Here is a 22,477-nt window from a genome sequence, read left to right on the forward strand (position 1 = left end):
TGAGTGTCATATACCCACAATTTTTCTGCATTATTCCGGAGGGAGGAGAATGTCAGCATTTTGAGAGGGGACATTTGAAGGGCAAAGTGAAGCAGGCTATTTTATGTCATGGATTTACAGAACCATATTATGATTTTTGTGGCTGCATTTCCTCTGATGGTGAATGCTTCGGAGATACAGTCGCAGAATGTGTGTGTGTGAGGGAGGTGGATCTACACAATGCACTTCGAAAATGTCATTGGTAAAGTTACATTCATTTGTTCTCAAGGTTGGAAAATACATTAAGGTTGAGTTTAATTTTCTCTTCTGTTTCCAGAAGGCCAAGATTTCTACCAGTTTATGTGAAGGACTCTGCATGCAGATGTGACTTTGATGGACAATGTGTATGGTCCCTGAGCCAGGTAGGCAAACTGGCTCCTCTCTGTTCTGTCGAGGCGGGACTTCTCTAGGAGGGAAAACAGTGTCCTGTGTCGTGCAGGGGACTTTTTGGCAGAGGGAGTGTGTGCTGAGGGTACGACAACCAGGAGGAGCACGGTGTATTGTGCTTGTTTGAAGAGGAAGTGCACACGAGGTTCGCAGTGTTTATAGCCACAATACAGGCAGCTGGTTTTGAAAGCATCTTTGTGTGGCTGCTTTAGCTGGAAGGAGGTGTAGAGGGGTCATGGCCACATGCACACAAATACAGGTGCCATTTAGAGGGTTGGGGAGGCATGGAGTGCTTCTGGCCACCTCCTGCTGTCCCCTGCCTGCCAGACTTTCTCATGGTATAGGCCAATTTTTGCACATTTGACTCAGCCCATGTGCTCTTGTTCCTCTCCACCTTCTGCTGCCACCTCTGCTGGGTGCCCAGAGCTGGAGACTCACTGGAGCTGGGCTCTCTGGCTGCACCAGGAGCGGCTTTCATCAGCTCTGTGATGAAGGGAGGGTAATGAGGAAGGGCAGCGACCCAGCCCACAGTGCTGATCCCTCCCTCGTGTCCTTGGTGGCCTTGGATGCTGATGTGAGCTGGAGGGTTGGTGATACATCCCTGTCCTGAGCATGGCGGGTCAGGTGCTACACGAAACCCCACGACAGCCTCCTCCAGGCTGGTTCCTACCCTCACGTGGATGTATGCTGTCTTTAAATCCTATTTTATTTTTTAAAACTCTGAGCAGTGCTCCTTGTCACTTCATATTATGCCAACCGGCTCCACAGCCAGTTCAGCACAGTGGTGCCAGGAGATTCTCCTGCCAGTGGTCATGTGTGCAGGCATGGTCCTAAAAAACGTTGAGGAGACCTCACGAGCTCAGCTCACACCATCTGTACCTGCTTATTCCCAAAGGAACAGGCAGTTTGGATGGCTGCTTCACCTTAGGGATATTTTCGGTTTGAGGGTTAGCATGTGAAGGTAGGACAGGGGGAAGGCTACAAGTTCACTTGGGGTGGCTTTGTAGTGCTGGAGCGGGCTGAGAAGCAGATCTCGCAGAGTTTGCATCCGTACCTGGCAGGTGGGATCAAGGCACACATGCTTTGTAGTCTGTGTGTAGCTTCCCCGTTAAGAAAATATTTTATTCTCTACAAACTAGATCCCAAGTGCAAACTAATGTGCAGCAGGGACTGACACAGAGGGTATACCGGTCTGGCAGTTCAGGTGCACCGCGGGTTGTTACAGGGCTGAAATGGATGCTTTCAGGCAAACTCTCATGGTCAGGCAAAGTTATTAATGAGACAAGAAGCAGTGAAATAGTTAAACTGTGCTGTAGGTTTTTTTCCCTTCTTTATCTGTGTGGGTTTTTTGCACTTGCCACTTACAGAGAAAACAGACGGAGCAGTTTCATTTTCCATCTCCAACAAGAACCCTGTGATGTAACACGCCGCCAGATAACCACAGTGATGACACGCTGCAAGTCGGTCTCGGTTTTCTGTAAACGTAAGACTGTCACTTGTGGAATGCTGTGAAAGTGGATACTGTGGGCCTGCTTTCCCTTTTCCCTTTGCCCCCTTTCCCTTTCTCTCCCCTTTTCCCTTCCCCCTTTTCACCTTCCTTTTCCATTTCTCCCCGCTTTCCCTTCCCCCCACATTCCCTTTATCCCCCCCAATCCCTTTATCCCCCACTTTATCTTTCCTTTTCCCTTTCTCCCCCCCCTTTCCCTTTCCATTTTTCTCCTTTCTCTTTCTCCCCCTACTTTCCCTTTCCATTTCTCCCTCCCCTTTCCCTTTCTCCCCTCCCCTTTTCCCCCCGCCCTTTCCCCCTCCTTTCCAGCCCCCCCAGGTCAGTGACCATGGCCCTGCAGAGCCGGTCCCGCACCGCACAGCCCGACCCGGCTCCCCCGGGTTTCACCGCGGGGCTGAAGTGTCCCCCAGTCCCTTTGTCGGCCGGCCGGCGATGCGGATGCCGGTGCTGCGGATGCCGGTGCTGCGGATGCCGGTGCTGCGGATGCCGGTGCGGGGCAGCTCGCGGCCCCCCGGGCATCCCGGAGCGGGGCGGGGCCGCGGGCTTTCCCGGGGGGCGGGCGGCAGCCACGCTCCGCCCCGCGGGGCAGCGCCGCCGCTATAAGTGCCGCCGCGGCGGCGGGTCGGGCAGTTCCCGCTGCGCCAGCCCGCGAGGTACCAGGTCGGCGCCGCCTCGCCCAGCACAGCCCGGCCATGCCGCTGCCCCGCGTCCCGCCCGTGCTCCGCGCCGCCCTGCTGCTCGGCCTCCTCCTGCCCGCCGCCGCCGAGTCGGTGAGTCCCTGGGACGGGAGAGGGTCCCCCGCCTGCGTGCCGCGGTAGCAGGGAAGGGTGTTCCCGGTGCCGGGGCTGGGTGACCCGGCTGCTCCCCGCTGTGCTGGGGGTGCACTTGGAGTGGGTCCCGCTCGCTAGTTACCTGAGAGCTAAAGCCACCGCTGCCCTCCCCGGGATCTGCCCCCCGCCATTTCTCCTCCAGAGAAGGGGGGACACAAAATAGGTTAATGAGAATCGGTCCGTTCCCGTTCCTTCCCGCGGTTCCCCTGCCTGGCTTGTACGCTGCTTCCTCCCTCTGATGGCAAAGCAGCGTTGTCCTGGCCCAGTGTGCCCCGTGTAGAACACTCACCCTGTCACTACCCGCCCCAGTGGTTGTGCCACCCCTCACACGTCCCCTTCCCCCTAAGCACTGGTGAACCTTGTCTTTCTCTTCTGTGGTCAGGGCTGGTGGAATTAGAGCCGTACAGGGCACAAGGCTGCATGATAGAAATGAACTGCTCTCCATTACAGCTTTGATCTCCAGCTGCTGGTCACAGACTTAAGTCCTTGAATCCCTCTTTTATTATGAATGTGTGATGGGTTAGGTGTGTGCAGTGCATTACAGCGCTTTCCAGCCTTACCTGGGTTTGGTTGTGCTGGTACCTGTTATATGTGTTTCAAACCTTCCTCACTTCCACGTGGGAGTGAAAAACAATGGACTACCATGGAGGGTTTAAGAGCCTCTTAAATATATAAGGAGGTGAAACAGTTTGGATGCATCAAGCTGGGCACATCTGGGATCTTTGTGGTGAAGCAGAAATATCAGGATTTTGTCTTCCCTGCTGTTTGTTTGTGTGTGTGTCCCCATCTTGCTGATAGCGCAGTCAGGGCAGATTCCTCTGCTAGTCTGAAAGAGCTGCTGAGATTAAGGTAACCGCAGGAGATCAGGAGTTCTCAAAAGTAGGTTTAATCATCCACGTTGCTTCCTTCTGGACTGAAGGCTGGATGGGCAGATCGGAGCTGATAAGGCTCTGCTGCTTGGTTGCTCTCAAATAGGGACACAGGGTTTCGGGGATTGCTGCTTGTAGAGTAGGAAACTCCCACAGAGAGCATCTGTAGTAATTGTCAGCTACTCTCTGCTAAGACCGACCAGCCCAAATCCACTTTACTGTAATCTGGTTTCTTTATCCTTGCTATTAAGCACGTGAATCGCTCGTTTGAGAACTGGCCCAAACTAGTAGGGCAAACCTTTGGGGCAGACAGCATCTGGTAGTTGCATTGACCATGTTTGGTATGAAATGCAACTTGGTCTCCCTGGGGAATTGAGTGGTCTGCAAGCATCGGATTTCTGCAAAGACAACAAATTTTGCACAGATGTATTCCGTAAATCCTTATTTAGAACTTGGACAAAGTATTTGTCCATATCTTTTAAGCTACCTAAGATAGAGTGTATGCTTGAGAAGTAACACTGCCCTACTATAAAGCCTTATCCAAACAAATTGTTTGGGTTACAGGCTGCTGGGGAGGAGAGGAGGATGACACACTGTTTGGGAGAGTTCTGCTGGCGCTCCTCCCATATTATTTTTTTTTTAAAATAGCACTGCCAAAACGTGCAGGGCTGCACAGCGTGTGGCTCTTAGTTTTTTCTGTCCAGGCAGGGTGAAGACAGGTAGCTGTTTCTTAACAAGACAAGGATTGTATTTCTTGTGCTTATGTAAGAGCGTGGCTTTTGAGAGTGATTCGGTGCTTGAATGTTTCCCCAAGCCTGTACAAACAGAAATGCCTTGGCTCCTTTCCCCTTGCGTGGCTTTCTGGTGTAGATGGGATTTCTCCACGTGAAGCAATCTTGGATGTGTAAGAGGGTGGGGAATATTACTGAAGTGCCGAAGCGTGACGTCGGTGCTGAGGCTGTGGGTGGGTTGCGTTACGGCAGCTCGCTGTGAGAACATCGCCTCGTTCCCGCGGGGTGCGGGGAGGTTGGAGCTGCAGCCTGATGTCTCCCGGTGCTCCCCGGCCCTCTCTGGTAGAGTGCTTCAGAAAGCAAAGGCTGTGCGGGCAGGGCGCTCACCTCTGATGGTGCCGTGCGAGGATGAGGGTCTCGCAGAAGATGCTTTAGGGGCCAGCAGCTGGGGATGGGCAGAAAGCCACCAGTGCCGCCCAGACGTGGGATCAGTGGAGCTGATGGAGGACGTGAGGTCTGCCTTGCTTGGGCAGAGTAGCATCGTTGAGCAATCCCTGTGCTTTTGGCATCTAAAAGTGCCCCTGGCAGCACGGGAGGGAAGCAAGGGACATCCCCCGCAGCAGCGGTGTCTGCCTGCTGCAGGCTGGGGCTGCTCCCACGTCTGAGCTGCGGGAGGGCTCCGAGTGCCCTGAGCCCCGCAGGCCTGTCCCAGTGCTGATGGGCTCCAAGCTTGTTGCAGCTGCCCTACTTTCCTGCCTTGAAGTAAGCAGAAGAAGTCTCTCTACCAGCACCACATCGTCTGTGTGTGTCCAGCAGTGTGGACAAGCAGAAATCCAACCCAAGACGCTGCTGGCAGAGGATTGATTGCACAGGGAGAGAGGGGAGGCTTCGTGCTGTTTGTGGGCTCTGTTTGTTGGTTTAAAGCAATCAGGCTTGGAGGCCTCCTGATTGGCAAAGCTGCTGTCTTGTTGATGATAGCTGTGTTTGGAAAGTAGTGCAGCATTATTAATGTTAAAACCGGTTTGGCTTGTCCTGCTGCCATTGATCCCCGAGGCCTGTTCTTTCTGCTCTTTGCCCAGTTTCTCATCTGTCCCTCCCAATCAAATCAAGACCTTGCTATCTGCACATTTTACTTTATTTTACCTTCTGACTTGGAAAACTCACAGGGCAGCTGAATGTGTAGAGGAAATCCTGGCTTTGCTTTGGCTTTCCTGAAACACAGAGCAGCAAAATGAAGTCTTAAGGCGACGTCCCTTAGTCCTGAAGAGAAGGAGCCCATGACTTCTGGTAGCTGAACCTAGAGCTGGCCGTTGGAGTGAAACGTCTGTAATGTACAGAAAGGAACAGCCTCTCTGGAACCTTGTACCTTGTCAAACTGCATGCACAGCTCAGGGGATGGGAGTTCAGGGGTTCCTCTGCAGTGCAGCACCTTGTCTGTACGAGAGGTGGAAACACCCTGAGGGTGGGAGCAGTCGCCCCCCTGTGCTTGGGGCACAGTCAGGGAAATGGTTCTGCTGCCCAGTTCTCATCTGTCGTAATTCCTGCCAGCTCTCATGCTGGAGAGCACTTTCTTGTGGTTCAGAATTTTCCGAACAGCTTACGCAAGAGGCAAATCGGGGCCTGAAGTTGGGACTTTTAAGAATCATGATACCAGCGACTCATTCACTCTAGGAAGTCGAGGCCAACATGATTGCTTCTCGCTGCCCCTCTTGTTGTTGTCTCCCAAGTCCTTGGCACTTGAGGTCCCGCAAAGGCCTGTACCCAGTCCAACAACAGTGAAAATGTTTTTTCCTGTGTGTCTTCCCCTCTCCCCTCCAAGCTTCTGTTAATGGCTTTACCCTTGCCTTGAGGTGTCAGAATTGTTGGGGTGGGGAAGCCATTTACTGCTCTCAAATGCCTGAAGTGGAGCCTAATGTGACCTTGCCCTGGTTTTCCTGTGGTGGGTTACTGCCTTCTTGGTATGCTCCTGTCCCACTTCCACCACAAGCTGGGAGCAGCTAACTTGACTTTCAGAGTGACGATGGAGAGGAGGGAGCCTGGCTGGCTGCTGGGCATACAGACTGCAGCACAGCTCCCGCAGCTACTTTCCCCTTCCCTCCAGCTCCTGGTGCTGGTAAATGCACCATTGAAAATGTGCTGGCTGCTTGATTCCACTTGACTGGCTCTAAGTTAACACTGGGTTGTGTTCCACTTAGTGTGTGTTAAGTTGTTCACACTTAGATGATGGATTGATGGGCTTTGTCTTTAAAAGCAACCTTTTAAAAGAAGATTTGGTGATAGTGACCATACCAACAAGAGAAGCGTGGTACTGTGGTTCTGCGATCTGCAATGTAAGTGACTTAAATTGACTCCTAAGATAACTCGATTAAGTTATTGTGGCTTGCCGTCCCACAGAACTCCCCAGCTATCACTTTGGCTAGACAAAGCGGAACATCCATCCTTCAAAACACTTGCTCTTAACATTTGTCCTCTCCAGGCTGCTCTTAGATCTTTGCAGCTGCATTCTCGCCCTCCACTCCATACAGCTTGTTCCCTCATACCCTGTCACAGCAGCGCGGTTGTGCTGCTTTTGCAGCCTCAAACCAGGAGGTCATGTCATTGAAGCAGTACGAAACCAGTGGGGACAAACCCTGTGCAGACCGGAGCATGTGTGGCTGTTTGTTTGAGTCTCGGTGGAATGCAAACGCTTCAGATTAAGGATTCAGATGATTTGCACTAGAATGAGACTTGCGTGGTGGGCTTGGTGATTCTGAAGAGACAGGACAGCCTAGTTAGAGTTTAACTTGTAATAAGCTTCTGCTCTGAGGGGCTATAAAAGATCCTATGTTAATGAGCTGTTAGGGGTGCACTTCTAGATTTGTTCAGGCTATTTTTTTTGTCTTTAAGCATGCTCCTGAGTGGTTGTCCAGTGACTGCTGCTGCCTCTGACCAGCTCTGCTGTGTGTCACCGTCAGCCCCGGCTCGCAGCAGTCACACTCTGACTCAGGGTTTCTGGCACTTTCCTGGCCTCACAGCTCCCAGAGATTGTGCTGTCACCCTCTGAGTAACATCCCTGGCCCCTTACCCAAAGCGATGACTCAGACTTCCGAGGTGCTGTAGCGTAGAGCTAGATCTCATGGGGTTAGAAAAGGGGTGACAAGCAAAACTAATGCTATTTGGCAGACGGTCTGTGCTGCCCTGGACACCGGCTGCCTTCGCTGCTGCCTCTCGTTTAATCTGCCTCAGGTTGTGGCTACAGTGGGCAAAAAGCTATCGGGCGCTGACATATGATTGCAGCCCATGGCTCAGCTGGCGTTGGCAAAGGCATATCAGAAAACGGCCTTGTCTTGAGCAGCCACCAACTTGCTCTGGCAGCTCCGTGGTTGTTGTGTTTTCAGACAGATACAGCTGTAAACGAGAGTTGCACAGGGGAGAGAGGAAAGCGGCATTATTTTCTGAAATGAGTGAAAGCGATCAAAGCGAGCTGAAGGAGCGGAAAGTCTCAAAAGACGGGTTTAAATACTTAATCCTGAGCCTGGAGAAAATGTCAGCGTAGGAGGGGAAAACACGCAAGATGTAGCTGCGTCCGTCTCAGTTTCTGAAGGCTGGCTGACGTGAAAAATATACTTCTTGTAAAATTTGCTGGAAATATAGTCTTGTCGGTTTTATCCTTAAATCCTTTGAGGCCGAGATGACTCTAATAAAATGCCAAGTGGCTCTTGTTAGACAAATTATTGGGATACTTAAAAATCAAAGCAGTTAATTAAAATCTCCAGAGAGACACTCCTTGGGGTGGGAAGGAGACTGTGAGACCCATAGCACTGTTACCCAAGCGGATAGCGTCACGTTAAGCAAAAACAAGGGTTCTTCTTGCTGAAGCAAATTGCATTTTGTCAGGGAAAGCAAAGCCTGCCAAGGGAAGGATTTCTCTCTTCTGATGCTGCTCTGCCTTAGCTGCTGAAGGGGAAGAGGTGTCTCCACCACAGTACAGCTGAAACTCTGCTGCTGTCTGCTGTAAAACTGGAATACAGAGTGTGGTGGCCTTGCCCTGTTTACCATGCTGCCTCCTGCCCTTTAGCTGCCTTTACAGTCCAACTATAGCAATAAAAATAAGTGCTAACGTGCATTAGTGGCTGGGAAAGTGCCTGCCTGGACTTGCACCCGAATGGCTGGTATGGCCCAGTAGCCACAAGTCCGGGTGGCTGGAAGGAGGGCGCCTGGTGTGATGGGGTGCTGCTGCCCTGTCCTGGACAGGAGCAGCACCCATGGGTGGGGGGACAGATCCTGGCTGGAGTGGTGGCAGAAACTTCTTGTGTGGGCTGATGTCCCCCTTTAAAAACAGAGAAGTGGTCTCTCCCCCAGATGGAAATATAGTCCTTGCTGATGTCAGGAGCTTTTCCTTTGGAAGACTCTGTTCCTCCGCGAGATAAATATTTATTACAAATCCACAGTGTGCAGTGGAGCAGACTCTGGAGCCAGGATCTTGCAGGAGACTGTTTATGTGCGGACTGTTCTTGGCACTAATTCTAAATTTCCTGAGGCTGAGCATAAGGAGACGGTCCTGTGCATTGGTTACTGAATGACTTGCTAGTCCAGCTGAGCGCAGGCTTTGCAAAGCCAGGGAAGGAGTGACCAAAACAAGAGGCTGGTCCCTCTGCTCCTGGCTGTGACAGTGAGGGTGCCGAGCTGTTGTCAGGGAGGGCTGGGAAACTGTGGCCAGTGGCTCATCCCCACCTCGGAGCCGGGAGGAGGCCTGGTTGGGACTCCAGAGCTCTCCGAGAGAGGAAAATGCTCCCAGGAGTGACAGATTTCCCAAAGTACAGCTGCCTTATTCCTAATAGCACGCAAGCTGTTTCTGCTGCTCTCTGGGCCCAAGCCAAGGCAACCTCTGCGTAAGTTGGGAATGTCTCTATTAAAAAACAAAACACCCCTCCGCACCAAAACCCCAGCCTCTGCTGCTGGAGCTAACTAGGAAAATCCCTGCTGTTGAAATGTTTGTTTGTATAAATGCTTACATGGATCTCGCCTGATAGTGGAGTGGCACGGATACTCCCTCTCAAGTGCTTTCGTGCTGATAACTTCCTCTGCTACAATTTTTTGCTGGTAGCTTTGCCAAATGAGCAAAACTCTAAATAGCATAACTGTGCTGGCAGAGCTCAGCTGCCTGGGCTAAGCCTAAATCTTTGGGCTACTACTTCTGATTAGATTAAAATGGATTGTGGGAGGGGAAGCGTTTGTAGGGTGCAGCATTGGGAATCTTGACTGTACAAACAAGCTGAGATTAGCTGTGTGGTGAGCCAGCTAGGAAAGGCACACTTTGAAGCTGGGTGTCTGTCTGGCTTGATTTTGCTAACACTCAGGCATGAGGTAGCATAAAGATCCCAAAAATGCATGTCACGCGTTTCTTGCCAAGGGGAAATTCTGCTTTTGTGTGTGTCCAGAGAAATATTGGGGTGTTGCTGTATTCTAGGAAAGGGCAGTGAGGGCAGGCCTCTCCCTGGTGTGGGGGGAAATATGATAGATGAAATATCCCAACTACCAGCATGAGAAATCATCCTTGATGGAAAAGCTGCTTTGCTGGGGCCTTTATATCCTTTTTTGTTTTCATCCACAGACAAGGATGCAGTAGGAGGCTCCTGGTATAGAACAAGGCAACTCAGGGTGAGCTGGAAAAACTTAATTCCTTTTTTAACCCTGAGTATATTTTTCTGACTTCTGAACTGAGCCCTGGGCAGTGAAGCGTGTGAAATACCTATGGTCAGGTTTGTAAATACTATAAACAAATATAATCTCTTTATGAACTAGGTGTGTGTGATCAGGAGAATCTTTCAGGGGCACGAAATGGCTCTGCTGTAATTGTTTTTCTCCTGAGTCACATGAGAGCTCCTGCTTTCCCCTCCTGAACCTTATCTTTATTTGCTTCAGGGCAAGTGATTGACACACAGCCATCTGCAGCTGCCTGCTGAGCTTTATCTGCAGAGCTGGAGGGAGACGCAGTCATCTCCTTTCCCTCTTGGTCTCCATAGGCCTCTGGAGCTGGGCACTGAGTATTTAGGGCAACTGCTTTGCTGCCGTTTCAGTAAACAGATCCCAGCATGTGCCCGTCTGGCAAAGGGCTCAGTCTTGATGGCTTTACTCTTGGTTGATAATCAGGCCGGAGTAGTTAAACAAGAATTCATTCCTTTGTAATCTCTCCGACCTCCTGCTCGCTTCTACGGCATGGCCTGGAAGGCACACACGTGCAGTGTGGTCTGGAGAGAGCGGGCTGTGTGTAAGCAAACGCACGTTGAGTTGAAAGGTAGCTGAGGTTTGACTTTGTAAGAGCAGGAAAGCCTATTTTCGGCAAGCAGAGCCCGAGAGGATTCATCCCTGCTGCAGAGGAGGCACCCGTGACAGCGAGTCGCTCTCCAGGGCCTGGGATTACGGTGTCATTGTCACGGGGATTATGCCTCTGCTGCCGCATGAGCCCCCAGGAGAGCTGCTTGGGACGGCACAGCTTAAAGAATCGCATGGGGTGAGCGGGAGTGACCCGGGCTGGGGCAGCGCTGGGCGCGCGTTCCTGCGCCTGCCCCGTCTGAGCGCGCAGGACCGGTTCTGTGGCCGCGGGGAGATGGATACCTGGTTGGACAGGCACTGGGGATGCTGCTCTTAAGTCACCTTGAATGAGTGACACTTTTACCAGCCAGTTTATCAGCCTGCAGGTTGCTCTTGCTCTGTCTTATTAAGCAAGACCCTGCTCCTTGTCTGTGTTACTCAGCACAATTCAAAAAAATAAATGTATTTTTGTGCCTCTTTGGTAAGAGGCACAAAGAGAGAGCATGCCGTAACTGGTCCTGGGGTACTGGAGATGTGGTGCTCTCTCCTGCTGTCAGCCAGGAGCTGCCTGCAAGCCTTGGTCTGTGCTTCTGTCCCCGATTCCCACTTAGTCCTCAGAGGTGTTACCAATGTACCTTTGCAGCTCACGGCGATGGGAGAGTCACCTGTACAGTGGCTGTCAGAGAGGAGACGGGCCAGGCTGGTCTTGTTCAAAGCCACTGTGCCTGTGGTCCTGCTCTGGGACTGCTTGGAAGGCGTTGAGCAAAGGTACAGTGGTATTTAACCATGTCTGGAAGTCTCAGGGTGAACCTGTTGTACAACTAAACACACACATGTGCCTGGATGGAAGCTGATTAACTGCTGTCCCTTGGCACAGAGGCCGGTGCGAGCGGGTGTGCTGGGAATTATGTGGGACAGGCTGACCAGGAACAGGAGTTAAGATGTTGTCCACCAGGAATGGGCATGAGGAGTTAGCACAAGTGGATGTGTTACTATTGCTGATGTGTTGAAGGGGTTAGGTGTGACCTAGATTGAAATATTGATATTTGCTTTGCTCTCAGGACAAAAGTGGGGTTTATATTTTGCATTTTTTTGCCCCTCCATGGATCTGGAGCTTGGTGGGAGTAAGGGGTGATTTGAGGGGAAACATAGACCCTTCCCTTCCTAGTCTGGCAGGAGCTGCCTCTGCCGGAAGCTCATGTCACTTCTGATGACTTTCTTTTAAGGGTTATTAAGAATGAAAGACAGAGCTGTCTGTGCCTGTTACCTCTTCCCTTGGAGGTCAGCTCTGTTCACCGGGCTCACCCCATTCCCAGCGCTGCTGACTCCTCTGCTTTCCCAGTTTGGAGGGGCTGACGTTCTTCAAGGGGGTGAGCTCAGCTCCTAATCCCTGCTCCTTTGCACACTTTGCGTGAGCTTTAGATCCTTCCTGGTTTGTGTGCTCCTGCAAGAGCTTGGTGGAAGTGAACTGTACGGAAATCCCCTCTCTGGGGCTTGGTGGTTTACAGAGCTTTGCATCCTTGCGCTGGAAAGGCCTCGTCGGATTCAGTGCTCTCTGCGCTGTAATGCAGGGCAGCACGAGGGCTGGGCTGGTGGCTTTGCGAGAATGGTCTCTCTATAACCAGGCTCTGAGGCTGGGCCATGCACGCAGCTGCTCATGTTGTCTGGGAGCACTTTCTTGTTAAATTGGTCTGGATGTGCATTGTGGTGGCATGAGGTGACATCTGCCCATGACAGCACAGATCCGGGAAAGATGTTTTGTGTAACACTGCTCATGAGGTGATCCATACCACTGTCCCCTAGTGCAGAGCGCCTGACAAAAGCACCAGGAGCCACTTGGGTTCCTCTGGCCCCGCAGGCTACAAAGAGTTAACAGGTCTGCACCTCTGCCCCCTCTTGTGCCACCTCCCAGGCTGGCCCAGCTCCGTGTGCCTTTGTCTAGGAAAGGTTGACTTTCACCTTGCTCCTGTTTACTCCTAGGCTTGTGTACACAGTGCTGGGGAGGGAGCCGCAGGAGCCAGCGCTGCTGCTTCTCTGCGCCAAAGTTATAAACTTGATAAAGAGCTCCCTTTGCAGCTTGCTGGCTCTGACCCTTCAAAGAAGCTTTTAATGAACTCCAGTGCGTTTGATCAGAGACAAGGGCCAGCCATAAAAGCCAGTTCCATGTCTGGAAAACTTTGTCTCTGTCCCAAAACATCATTTGGGTTTTTTTTTTTTTTTTTGAAAGAGTTTGCAAAGGTTGTGGTGAGGACGTGTGGGCTGGGGCAGGCGAGCTGCCTGGGTCGTTTGTTTCCCAGAACTAGCTGGTGGCTGGGGAAATTCACACATCTGACATAAACTTTGATTGCTGCCTCAATAGATAGATGTTCTTGCTCTGAGAAGAAGCTAGTTGTACGCTGGGGCTGTGAGGGCGCCGGGAGCACAAAATGGAGCAGGGTGTGCTAGGGATGGAGCACAGCAAGGCTGCAAGCCCTGCCTGGGGTGCCAGAGCTGTAATTCCTGTGCCTGAGCTGAGCAAACAGTGTCTGGCTTCATCCAGCAGTGCAGCCTGTTTCGGGCTCAAACATGAGACCTCTGTGCCCAGCTTTTCCAGGAATGACGCTCATAGTTCACGTGCCTGATGTGCTGGTTGTCTGACAGGGAATAAACTTTTTTTTTTTTTGCCACTGGCAGGCAGCAAAAGCTGCTGCTCCCCAGCAGGCTGGTTAATCCCCCTTGGTGCTTACTGGGGATAAAGCTGCTTAACATGAGGAAGAAATGCTGGAACTAGCTCCCTGCAGAAGAGGTTGATTTCTGTACAGACCCCTCCTGGAGAGGAGCATATTAATAGTAAGGCTCGACTTCAGCTGCTGGGGCGAGGTGGGGCTGTGCAGCCGCCCAGTCCGACGCTCCCAGTGAGTCCCTGGCCCGGCTCCAGTGATGGAAACAGGTGGTGGAAAGCAGCTCCCAGCAGCGCCGCTGCAGAAGGTGTTCAGCTGAATGTGGCCAGAGACGACTTGGCAAGGTCTGGCCGCCGTCCTGCGGCAGGCTCCCGGCTTTTTCCTCTCGGCTGCAGCCCGCCAGTGAGAAGAAGCACGGGCACCTTCTTCATCCTTCTGGAAAGGAATGCATTTTTTCAGCAGTTCTCCAGGGAGATCTTTGTGTAGCACTTGGGAAGCCCACAGCCCTTGCCTTTAAACGTGTGCAAGTGCCTGTGTGCCCTCTCCAGGTGGGTATGTGAGGAATGTGCCTGCTCCAGACCTGCTCTGTGAGCACAGCTCTCCTGTGTTAACTCTTCACAGGCTGCCTGTGCCCTGGCTCCCAGGAGGAGCCTGACCTCTAGGGAGAGCATGTCTTGAAAGCTGGTGCTCAGCAGCCCTCTGACTTTCCTGACAGACCAATCTGTAAAATGAGGCTCGCTGCCCACAAGAAAAGTTTCCTGCACCATTTGAGAAGTTCTTGTGGCTTCCAGGAACTTCCCTGTCCTTGCTCAAGAGGATGATGAAGAGTGACTTCAGGGAACGCTCCCATATAATCTTATTTACGCTTGTGAGTCAGTGATTTCCTTGTTAGGTCCTCTGGGTTGTAAACACTGTCTGTCCTGATTTAAATAGGGTTTTCTGATAGCCAAACCCGGTGCGTTCCACAGCACGTACTAATCACGGTGGCCGTCTGCCACCACTTTGCTCATGCTCACGGCTGGGCTGATCTGATAAGGCCAGCCTGCTGTCCAGCCACTCGGTGGCCTAAACGCGGGTTTTCTTGAGCCGCCCTCGTTAGGACATTAGCTGGCTGTGATTCATAAGGAGGTAGGACGTGAGCTGGCAGAGGGGTGTGGCGCAGCGCTCTGGCCAACATGGATCTGCCCTGGCACAGCAGCCGGTTTTGCAGATCTGCAGTAAATGTGCTCCCCAGCCCAGGATGACGGGAATCGGGCTCTTCCTGCCCCTGGATGAAGTGGCCAGGAGCTCTCGTGGGAACAGCTACTGCCTGCTGGCAGCGGCTTCCGTTGCAGGTCTGACTTTGGCTGGGTTTCACATACCTTGAAATGAATTTGCCTTGGAGCGAGTGATCCATAACATTAGGAATGCCTGGTTCCAGGCTGGGAGGGGGATTTCTTCCCAGCTGGCCTTCCTCCCCAGCCCCATCCTCATCACTTCGTGCCAAGCTGGGCAGAGTGGAGACAGCAGGTCTGGAGGAGAGCTGGCCGCAGCCCTTCATGCCCTCCGGGCTGTTCATTTGGTTATCCTCCAGCAGAGTCGCTGGGGAAACCAGAGATGCCTCAATAAGCTGATGAAAAGCACATCTAGTAGCCACTGCTCCTTATGCAAAATGAGAAACATCTTGTCCTGACCGCAAGGCCTCGTTTCTGGCAAAACCAGCAGGCTAATGGCCAGGGAGGTGTGGGCTGGGAGCAGGGCTGTGGCTGTGGGCAGAGGAAGCTGACACATGGCTTGGGGCTCATTGTTGGCCTTGGCTTGTGCAATCGATAGCGGATGTCGTTTGTCAGGTGTTGTACTGGGCTGTGGGGTGGGCCAAGTGTGACCAGGTGAGGAGGAAGGGGATGCTGGCCGCTCAGGGTCTCACCACTGCCCTGAGGAAGCAGCGAGTGCTGGGATGATGCCACCCAGCTCTGACTGTCCCCACCGGCCTCTGCTCTTCGCTCCCGTGAGGCTGTGGCTCATGGTAAATCTGTACATTCAGAAGAGCCCTTGAATGTGCGGGACCGTGAAGTAAAGGGATGTTTCAAAAGTGCTCTCTGGGGTAGATAAACCTTCAGAAAGGCTTCCCAGTCTTTTTGTGTGGACGGCATGAAAAAACATTGGCAGCTTAGCCCCTGGCTATGGGACCCACCCATCTGCATTGTGCTGTAGGGGATGGGGTTGAGTCCCCCACCATGGCAATGACTTCATGGCTGTGGAAGCATCTGGAGCTGCTGGAATCTGTGGGCTGGTGTTGAGCAACCCGAGAGCTCATACCTGCAGTACCCGCAGCGGGGCTGGCCCCAGGGCTCTGGCGAGGAGAAATAGTTCTGGGGAAATTGCAGAACCTCAGTGAGGGCAGGAGGTTTGTGCTTGCGGCTTCTCGAAGGCCCAAGTGCAAATGAGCTCTGGTGTGTGAATTGCCATTGTGGCCAAACAGCTGGTTCTCTGGAACATTCTCCTGCTCTCGCTGACATGTGTCTGTAGCTGCAGCCATCAGGCTGCGGGATCCGGGACTTCGTTTTACAGACTTGTTTGTTTACTCACATTTTAAAAGGTGAGGCAGGGGAAGCTCTTCCTTCAGGCAAGTCATTACTGATAGCAAGTGCTCTTGAACGTCACACTATATTGCACTGCTATTCAGCTGAACTGACAGACTAGGTTTTAACCCTTGGGTGATGAAATAGTTTGCCAATACAAGAAGCAATGAATTGTCTTGGCATGAAGCTGCAGTGTTATGCAAAAAACTGACCTAAAGGTGCCAGGCTTTTTCCTCTGGAAATAGCAAGTCCTTCCAAATCCTTCCTTATCAAAACCTGAAGGTATTGCTTTTCCAAATGTTTTTGCTACAAACTCCTGACCAAGATCCTGTTGTGTTATTTTCACCCTGTGGGTTAAAGTGAACCTTCTGAATCTATAGCCCTCAGGAAATTCCCCTCCCGGGCTGGCTCTCACTTCTGTTCTGAGAAATTCTAGGGGAATTCAGCTATTTCCAGCGTGATGAAGATAATGCTTTTGATGGAGAGTTCTGCATTTAATGTTCTTCTGATGGAAGTGATGTGCTCAGCACAGGCTCTGAACTCCTGACCTTTTGTGAAATGCTTCTGAAGAGTCGCCTGGTACTTAACACTTCTCCACCCCTGTTGTCAGGTGAGAGAAACCGAGACAATGGACGCCCGATGGCTTGACTACCCTGCCTCCGGAGACTTGCCAGACGATGAAGACATCGGCGGATTCAGGCCTCACTTAACTTCGGACGGGTTGGAAATAGATGATGTGTCGGGGTCTGGAGGTAAGCGGGGAAGGAGGGAAATGGATCTCCATCACTCGATGCTGTGAAATTTTTTCCAGCACCAGCGGTCATGAGTGATGCGCTAAGTGCACATCCAGAGCTCCAGAGGGAACTGCAGTGTCAGGTGGAGATGAGAAAGCCCTGTGAATCGTAGGCACCCACAGATGAGAACAGTGAAAGTGGTTGTACTGTGATGTTGAATCACTCGGGGAGGACAAATGGAGCCCAGCCAAGCTTGTCTTACTGCAAGTGAAAAGGCATGGCACTGGCTGGATCTCCTTCCTGTTGAACTCCAAAGAACTTCTGAAAATATAAAAATAATAATAAAAAAATAATCTATTGTTGAGGCAGTGTTACAAGGCTAAAAGTTAGTGTCTCAGCTGAAGCCAAACAAGGTAAAGGACTAACTGGTGTTCATGTGAACTCTGTGACATGCAAAGCTCCCTGCCCAAACCAGTTTCTGTAGCTCACTGTCCCCTTTATGTGAACACTTGTTCTCTAAAAGGGAAAGAACAAGTGCTGAAATTGGTGCCTGACATGTTTGGGCAGATCTGGTAACGAGAGGGTTGGTGAACCATCCTTTAGGGATGGGTGTTGAGAGCATTGCCCTCCATTGGCATTACCTTAGCAAGCTATAGCAGACCTGCTCTGCAGGGTGACACCCGATCAGCTGCAGCAGGGGCCGATGGATCCAGCTGAAGATCCCTCCCGTGGGAGAGGTGTGAAGATTACATCTCATGGTCTTGTGCAATCAAATGCATTAAGTGGTGAAAGTACTAGTCAATTGTAGTCAGCAGAGAACAAGAGTCCTAGTTTGTCTGCAGTTGCTGGTGTTGCAGGATGTGTCTGAATTCTGGAAAAATGGCATATAATGAGGAACAATTGGTGTCCTGTCCTGTTTTTAAGTGTTATTTCCTCTCCTTCTCTGCAGACTTCTCAGACTCTGAAGATGCCGTGTATCTGACTACCATGGATACTCCTCTGGTAGGTATTGGCTCTGCATGTTTTAAGCAACACGTAGCTACTCTGCTCTGTGACACTTTCTGAATACCCTTTCCCCTCAAGACATGTTGTCAAGATGAATCTACCTGCATGAGCAGGAACAGCACACTCGTAATGCACTAAGCAAACCTTCTTTTCCCTGCACACCCTTCTATTTTCAATTGTTGGTAGGCTGGGTGTTGCTTACTGATGGGTGTGGTGTGTCTGTATTCTGTAGATATCTGACAACTATATCCCTGGAGATACTGAGAGAAAGATTGAAGGTGAGAAGAAAAACATACTGGTGGACAATGAAATCATTCCAGACAAAGCTGCACCTGTTGAAGAGGACCTGTCCAACAAGATCTCCATGGCAAGCACAGCCAGCGGCAGCATCTTTGAAAGAACAGAAGTCCTTACAGGTAATATTCCACCTTGTTCTGAGAAATCATTAGTACTATAAACCAAAAAGGCTTCTCTTGTTCCCTGTTCCTCTGGGGAGCAGTTCCTGCTGACAAGAGGAGTGAGATGTGTTACCTCTGTGACTACCTGTAGCACGGTCGCTTCTGCCTTCTAGTCCTTGACCAGAAGAGGAGGCTACTGCTGTGTTTCTGGGTTAAAGAGCTTGTTTTTGAGCCTGTCAGCTGACTGTTGGCATAAGTGCCACACAACTCATGTGGCAGCTGCTCTGCACCCAGATACTACCTCAGTGAGAGGCATATCTAGCCATACATCAATGATATCGCAGACTTTTGTATCAAAGAAGAAAAATGCCTTCATAACCTCTGCCCAAGTCCTGCCTTTCCTGAGCCTTGCCAGGAGCCAGACAGTTCCTCTAAGGGATCTGAACACCTGCTCAACTGGTGTGAATCTAAGTACCTCTGTCTAGAGCAAAACCCAACAAGTGGTTTCCCCCCAGCACATGGAACAGGTCTGTCTAGGGGCACACTTCGTCACGCACTTGACCTGATGGTGCGAGTACAAACCTCAGCACATCTCGCTGCTCCGCAATCGTCCTTCCAGCTGGAGGAGCGACTGGAAGAGTGGATTGCAAATCCACCTCACAAAGAAACTGATTTAGTGCAATGAGTAGGTGTCACAGCAAAGGATAAACTTCACTGAGGGCTTGTGGCCATACTTGGTGTGAGGAGAGAGAGAACCTTGGTGGAGTTTTTTGTGGTGTTTTGGCGGTTGGGGTGTTTTTTTGGAGTGGTGGTAGTGGGATGTTGCTGTCTAATTGAAATACAGAGTCCTCAGAGTGTACTCATGCAGGCAGTTAACAAAGCATTCAAATCAAAGCTGGACCATTTTCCTGATGTTGACACTGTTTGTGTATTGTGGTGGGGTGGGGTTTTTTTTCTTTTCTTTTTTTGTTTTGCTTTGTCTTCATGCAAGGAGGATGTCTTTTGATAAAAACTTCTTTCTTCCACTCCAGCTGGAGTATTAACACAAACTGGTTAATGTGCAACATGTGATTATTCTATGGTTGGATGAAAAGCAATTTCTGGCCTTCTCCAATAACATCTGTTGCTGAAAATGCCAGCACATACAGTGACAGGCACGAGGACAGCGCTGGCTCTGGGGGCAGTTCTGGGGCTAGTACTCTTGAAGCAGATTTTGATATGTAGCTGATGGTTTGGAGTCATCCAGGAGTTTAAACTTAATCGATTTTCTTTTCCTCCCCCAGCTCTCATTGCCGGAGGGGCAGTGGGCCTCTTGTTTGCTGTCTTCTTGATCCTCCTCCTAGTCTATCGCATGAAGAAAAAGGACGAAGGCAGTTATGACCTTGGGAAGAAACCCATCTACAAGAAAGCCCCTACAAATGAGTTCTATGCTTGAAGCTCAGCAGCACCTTGTGCCCATCAAGGGACAGACAGACTGTATGGAAACACTGTGCCCTCAGATGAGATGTGCTGAACAAATGCTCTTTTTGGATTGAATTTCAAAGTGACTTTTGAGAAAAAACAAACTTCCTACGTGACCCTTCCCATCCTGCTCAGCTAACAAGGGCCCAATGAAATACAAAGAGTCTGAAAAAAACCAAAACAAAACCAAACCTCAGTGTATTTTTCTTCTAAAGCTAGTGTAAAAATAATAAAGATGCCAAATTTTCTGCTTGGTTTTATAGAGGGTATGTAAACACAAAACAGACTGTATGGAGGCAAACACCATGTGTTTGCATCCCGTGTGCCGTGCTCAGATTGGCTGCTTCTAGAGAAGATGGCTTTTTTTTTTATAAACCTCGCTAATAGATGTCTTGCAGCGGGCGGTTGATGTGAAGCATTTTTGTGGAGAACTATTTATGAATCTCTTACACTACAGATAATGTTGCCTTATCAGGGAGTGAAAGGGCCCATAGGGGCTCGAAATCCCTGGATGCCATAAAGGGCCTATGGGAATGTCTTCCCCAGGAGATTTCTGTCTCTTCCTGTTGGCCCCAGGCAAGGGTCATTAATCCATGAAATCAGGACAGCCAGTTTTGTTTGGCTATGACAACACCCTTTCCTTGCCTTCAGTCTCTTACCTTTTTTTTTAAAGATTGCTTGTAGGACTTTTTTAATAACAAAATTTTAAAGAAAATAGCCTAATGTTTATATAAAGTTTGTAGAAATTGTTTTGAAATAATAAAAAAAAATTACTTTTTTAATTTCCTCAGATTTATTTTTTCAATCCCTTTGTGTTTCCTTTGGCTGGGCATTTCTCTAGAGATGTTGTTTTGTATGATTCATATTCTGAACTGAAGCAGAGTTAGCTACAGTGTGTTACAGGTTTCTTTTAGTTCTAATAGCAGCTACTGTAGAGGGTAAAGATATTTATGGTTTTCCCATAACTTTTTTTAGCGTTTGATTTTTTTTTTTTTTTTTAAATAGAATTATTTATAGTTTCTGAAATGGCTGTTCTCATTTGGTAACTTTTTATCCTTTTTATGTAAAACACTAATATAATGAGTCTCTGTGAAAACTACTTAAGCTTTATTCTGTGAATTTTAATTATAAATTCAAGGCAATAACTTCTAGGATTAATCTGTATGCAAATTTGGATTCATAATATAATTGCAGTAGGGAAAAGACGAGAGTATTTCTAGCCTGTAATATATTATAATCAGTCCGATAGAGCTATATATTATATATTTTACTGAGAAATATACAGTTAAGAGTGAAAAGGCTGGAGTTAATTCTTTGGCAGCCTTACTGTGTGTGAGAGGCTTGATCTTGTGTTCGCTGCTGTTTGTCCAACATCTCGTCTGGAGCACAGGGGCTTTGTGCAGAGCCTGGGGCTCCGTCGCCGAGTCCCGGCCGTGCCTGGAAGCAGGTTTGGGTCTGGGATGGGCCAGGTTTGATCCTCTGGGGTGGAGCAGAGCTCCCCATCGCTGTTCTGGGGCGGGTTTTTGAGGCAAGCATTGGGGGTTTGCAGTGTGGAGAAGGTACCGCTCTGTTTTGGGGGCTGGTGCGGGGTGGGGACCTGCCCTGGCAGAGGCTGGCTGGGGGCTGCAAGTGCCACAAACTGGGAGCACTGGGTTTCCACAGATGGCTAGCCTGGAACCTGGGGTGGGTCTTTCTTCATATATCATGTACAGAGCTCCTACTCCTGCTGAGAGCCAGACCAGTTCCCCTTGGTGCTCCCAGAGCGGAGGGCGACGCGTGTCCGATGCCTCTGTTCCAGGGTGGTATTATGGAACTGCTTCGTACAAGTCATGTCCTGCTGCAGCTCTCTGCATCTGGTCGGATTTAACACAAAAACCGAGTGTGGGTCCCTAAGCTGTGTGACCGGGCAGGCAGCACAAACCCAGACTGTTCTAAAGGCTGTTTGGAAATCCCATCGGCTCCTGAAGCCTCCTTACCGAGCCTTTGTTGTAGGCTTGAGGCCAAATTCATAGAGGTGATAGAACAAAGAAATTCAGCTTCAGCTGGTGGCAGCTGCTCTTCGGAGCTAGACAGGCGAAGTGGAGATGGCAGGGGAGCTGCGAATTGAGACACTGGTGCAGGAGGACTTCTCCCAAGGGTCCTCCTCTAGGCTGACTCACTCGCTTGGTCCCTGTACAACTGTGTTTGGGGAAACTGTGGGCTCTGGGAGGCTCTAAAATCTGCACAAAGGTCACTGTTGACTGGGAAGGAGAAGGAGGATTTTACTGCCTGCGGACAGCCCTACCAGGAGGGCAGGAGCGGTGTCTGCTTCTCGGGATATTTAGATTCTCTTGTGTAATTGCTCCTGGGGATTTTCCACTGTTACTGTTTTTATTTTATTTTTTTTTTCCTCTCAAATAAACTGGTACTTTCTAAAATTGGCTTTTTGGACTGTTTCTGCTCTGAAATTACTTTTGGGAGCTGGATAACAGAGAGCTGATGTTTGTGTAACCTTTTTGGTTTACCAAAGGGGGAGGCACACTGGGATCTGGCTTGGTGGCTCAGAGGGGCTTTGTCAGCTGCTCCCGAGCTGTCCTCAGCATCTGACCCACCAGTGACTCCAGCAGGACCAGCGTCACCGGGGTTCTGGAGCCACCAAAGCTCCTCTAGGCAAGTAAAGCCGATGGAGCGTGGCACAGTGAGGTGAGTCCATTTCTTATCTGGTGTTCGGTTTTGTGATGGCACTTTGAGAGGGCTGTCCCCTTGCAGCCAAAAGGGACAGCGGGAGGTAGAGATGGGCTTGTGCACGTCCCCTGATGGCAGCAGCACGTTCCCGTGCCCTCAAACCGGGGAGCAATGTGCGCAGAGTCCTGCTTGACCAAGTTTCAAGCCAACCCTGTTTAATTTGTGGGCCTTCAAGTGAGGGTAGAGTTGTTGCAGCTTCCCTGGGATCAGCTGCTCTGGGAGCAAGTCCCCAGGTGACTTCATGCCCTTGGGGACTAAAGCAGCTCTTAAGCAAGAC

The 22,477-nt window shown here is 50.5% G+C and overlaps 1 protein-coding gene across 3 annotated transcripts; it reads left to right on the forward strand.

Annotated features, from left to right (window-relative positions):
• The first annotated feature begins 313 nt into the window (after window positions 1-313).
• Window positions 314-21,893, forward strand: SDC4 (syndecan 4). Of its 3 annotated transcripts, XM_065645432.1 has the most exons (6): window positions 314-401; window positions 1,794-1,909; window positions 16,489-16,630; window positions 17,562-17,614; window positions 17,850-18,033; window positions 19,299-21,893. In XM_065645432.1, exons 3-6 carry the CDS (start codon window positions 16,507-16,509, stop codon window positions 19,448-19,450), a joined length of 513 nt encoding a protein of 170 aa, XP_065501504.1. In that variant the 5' UTR covers window positions 314-401; window positions 1,794-1,909; window positions 16,489-16,506; the 3' UTR covers window positions 19,451-21,893. The 3 variants fall into 3 exon arrangements, with proteins under 3 accessions (XP_065501504.1, XP_065501503.1, XP_065501505.1); XM_065645431.1 differs by lacking the exons at window positions 314-401; window positions 1,794-1,909 and adding an exon at window positions 2,580-2,703; XM_065645433.1 differs by lacking the exons at window positions 314-401; window positions 1,794-1,909 and adding an exon at window positions 9,393-10,003.
• Window positions 21,894-22,477: the final 584 nt, after the last annotated feature.

Source organism: Caloenas nicobarica, chromosome 15 (assembly GCF_036013445.1).
Source record: "Caloenas nicobarica isolate bCalNic1 chromosome 15, bCalNic1.hap1, whole genome shotgun sequence".
In the NCBI taxonomy this organism is placed as follows: Eukaryota; Metazoa; Chordata; class Aves; order Columbiformes; family Columbidae; genus Caloenas; species Caloenas nicobarica.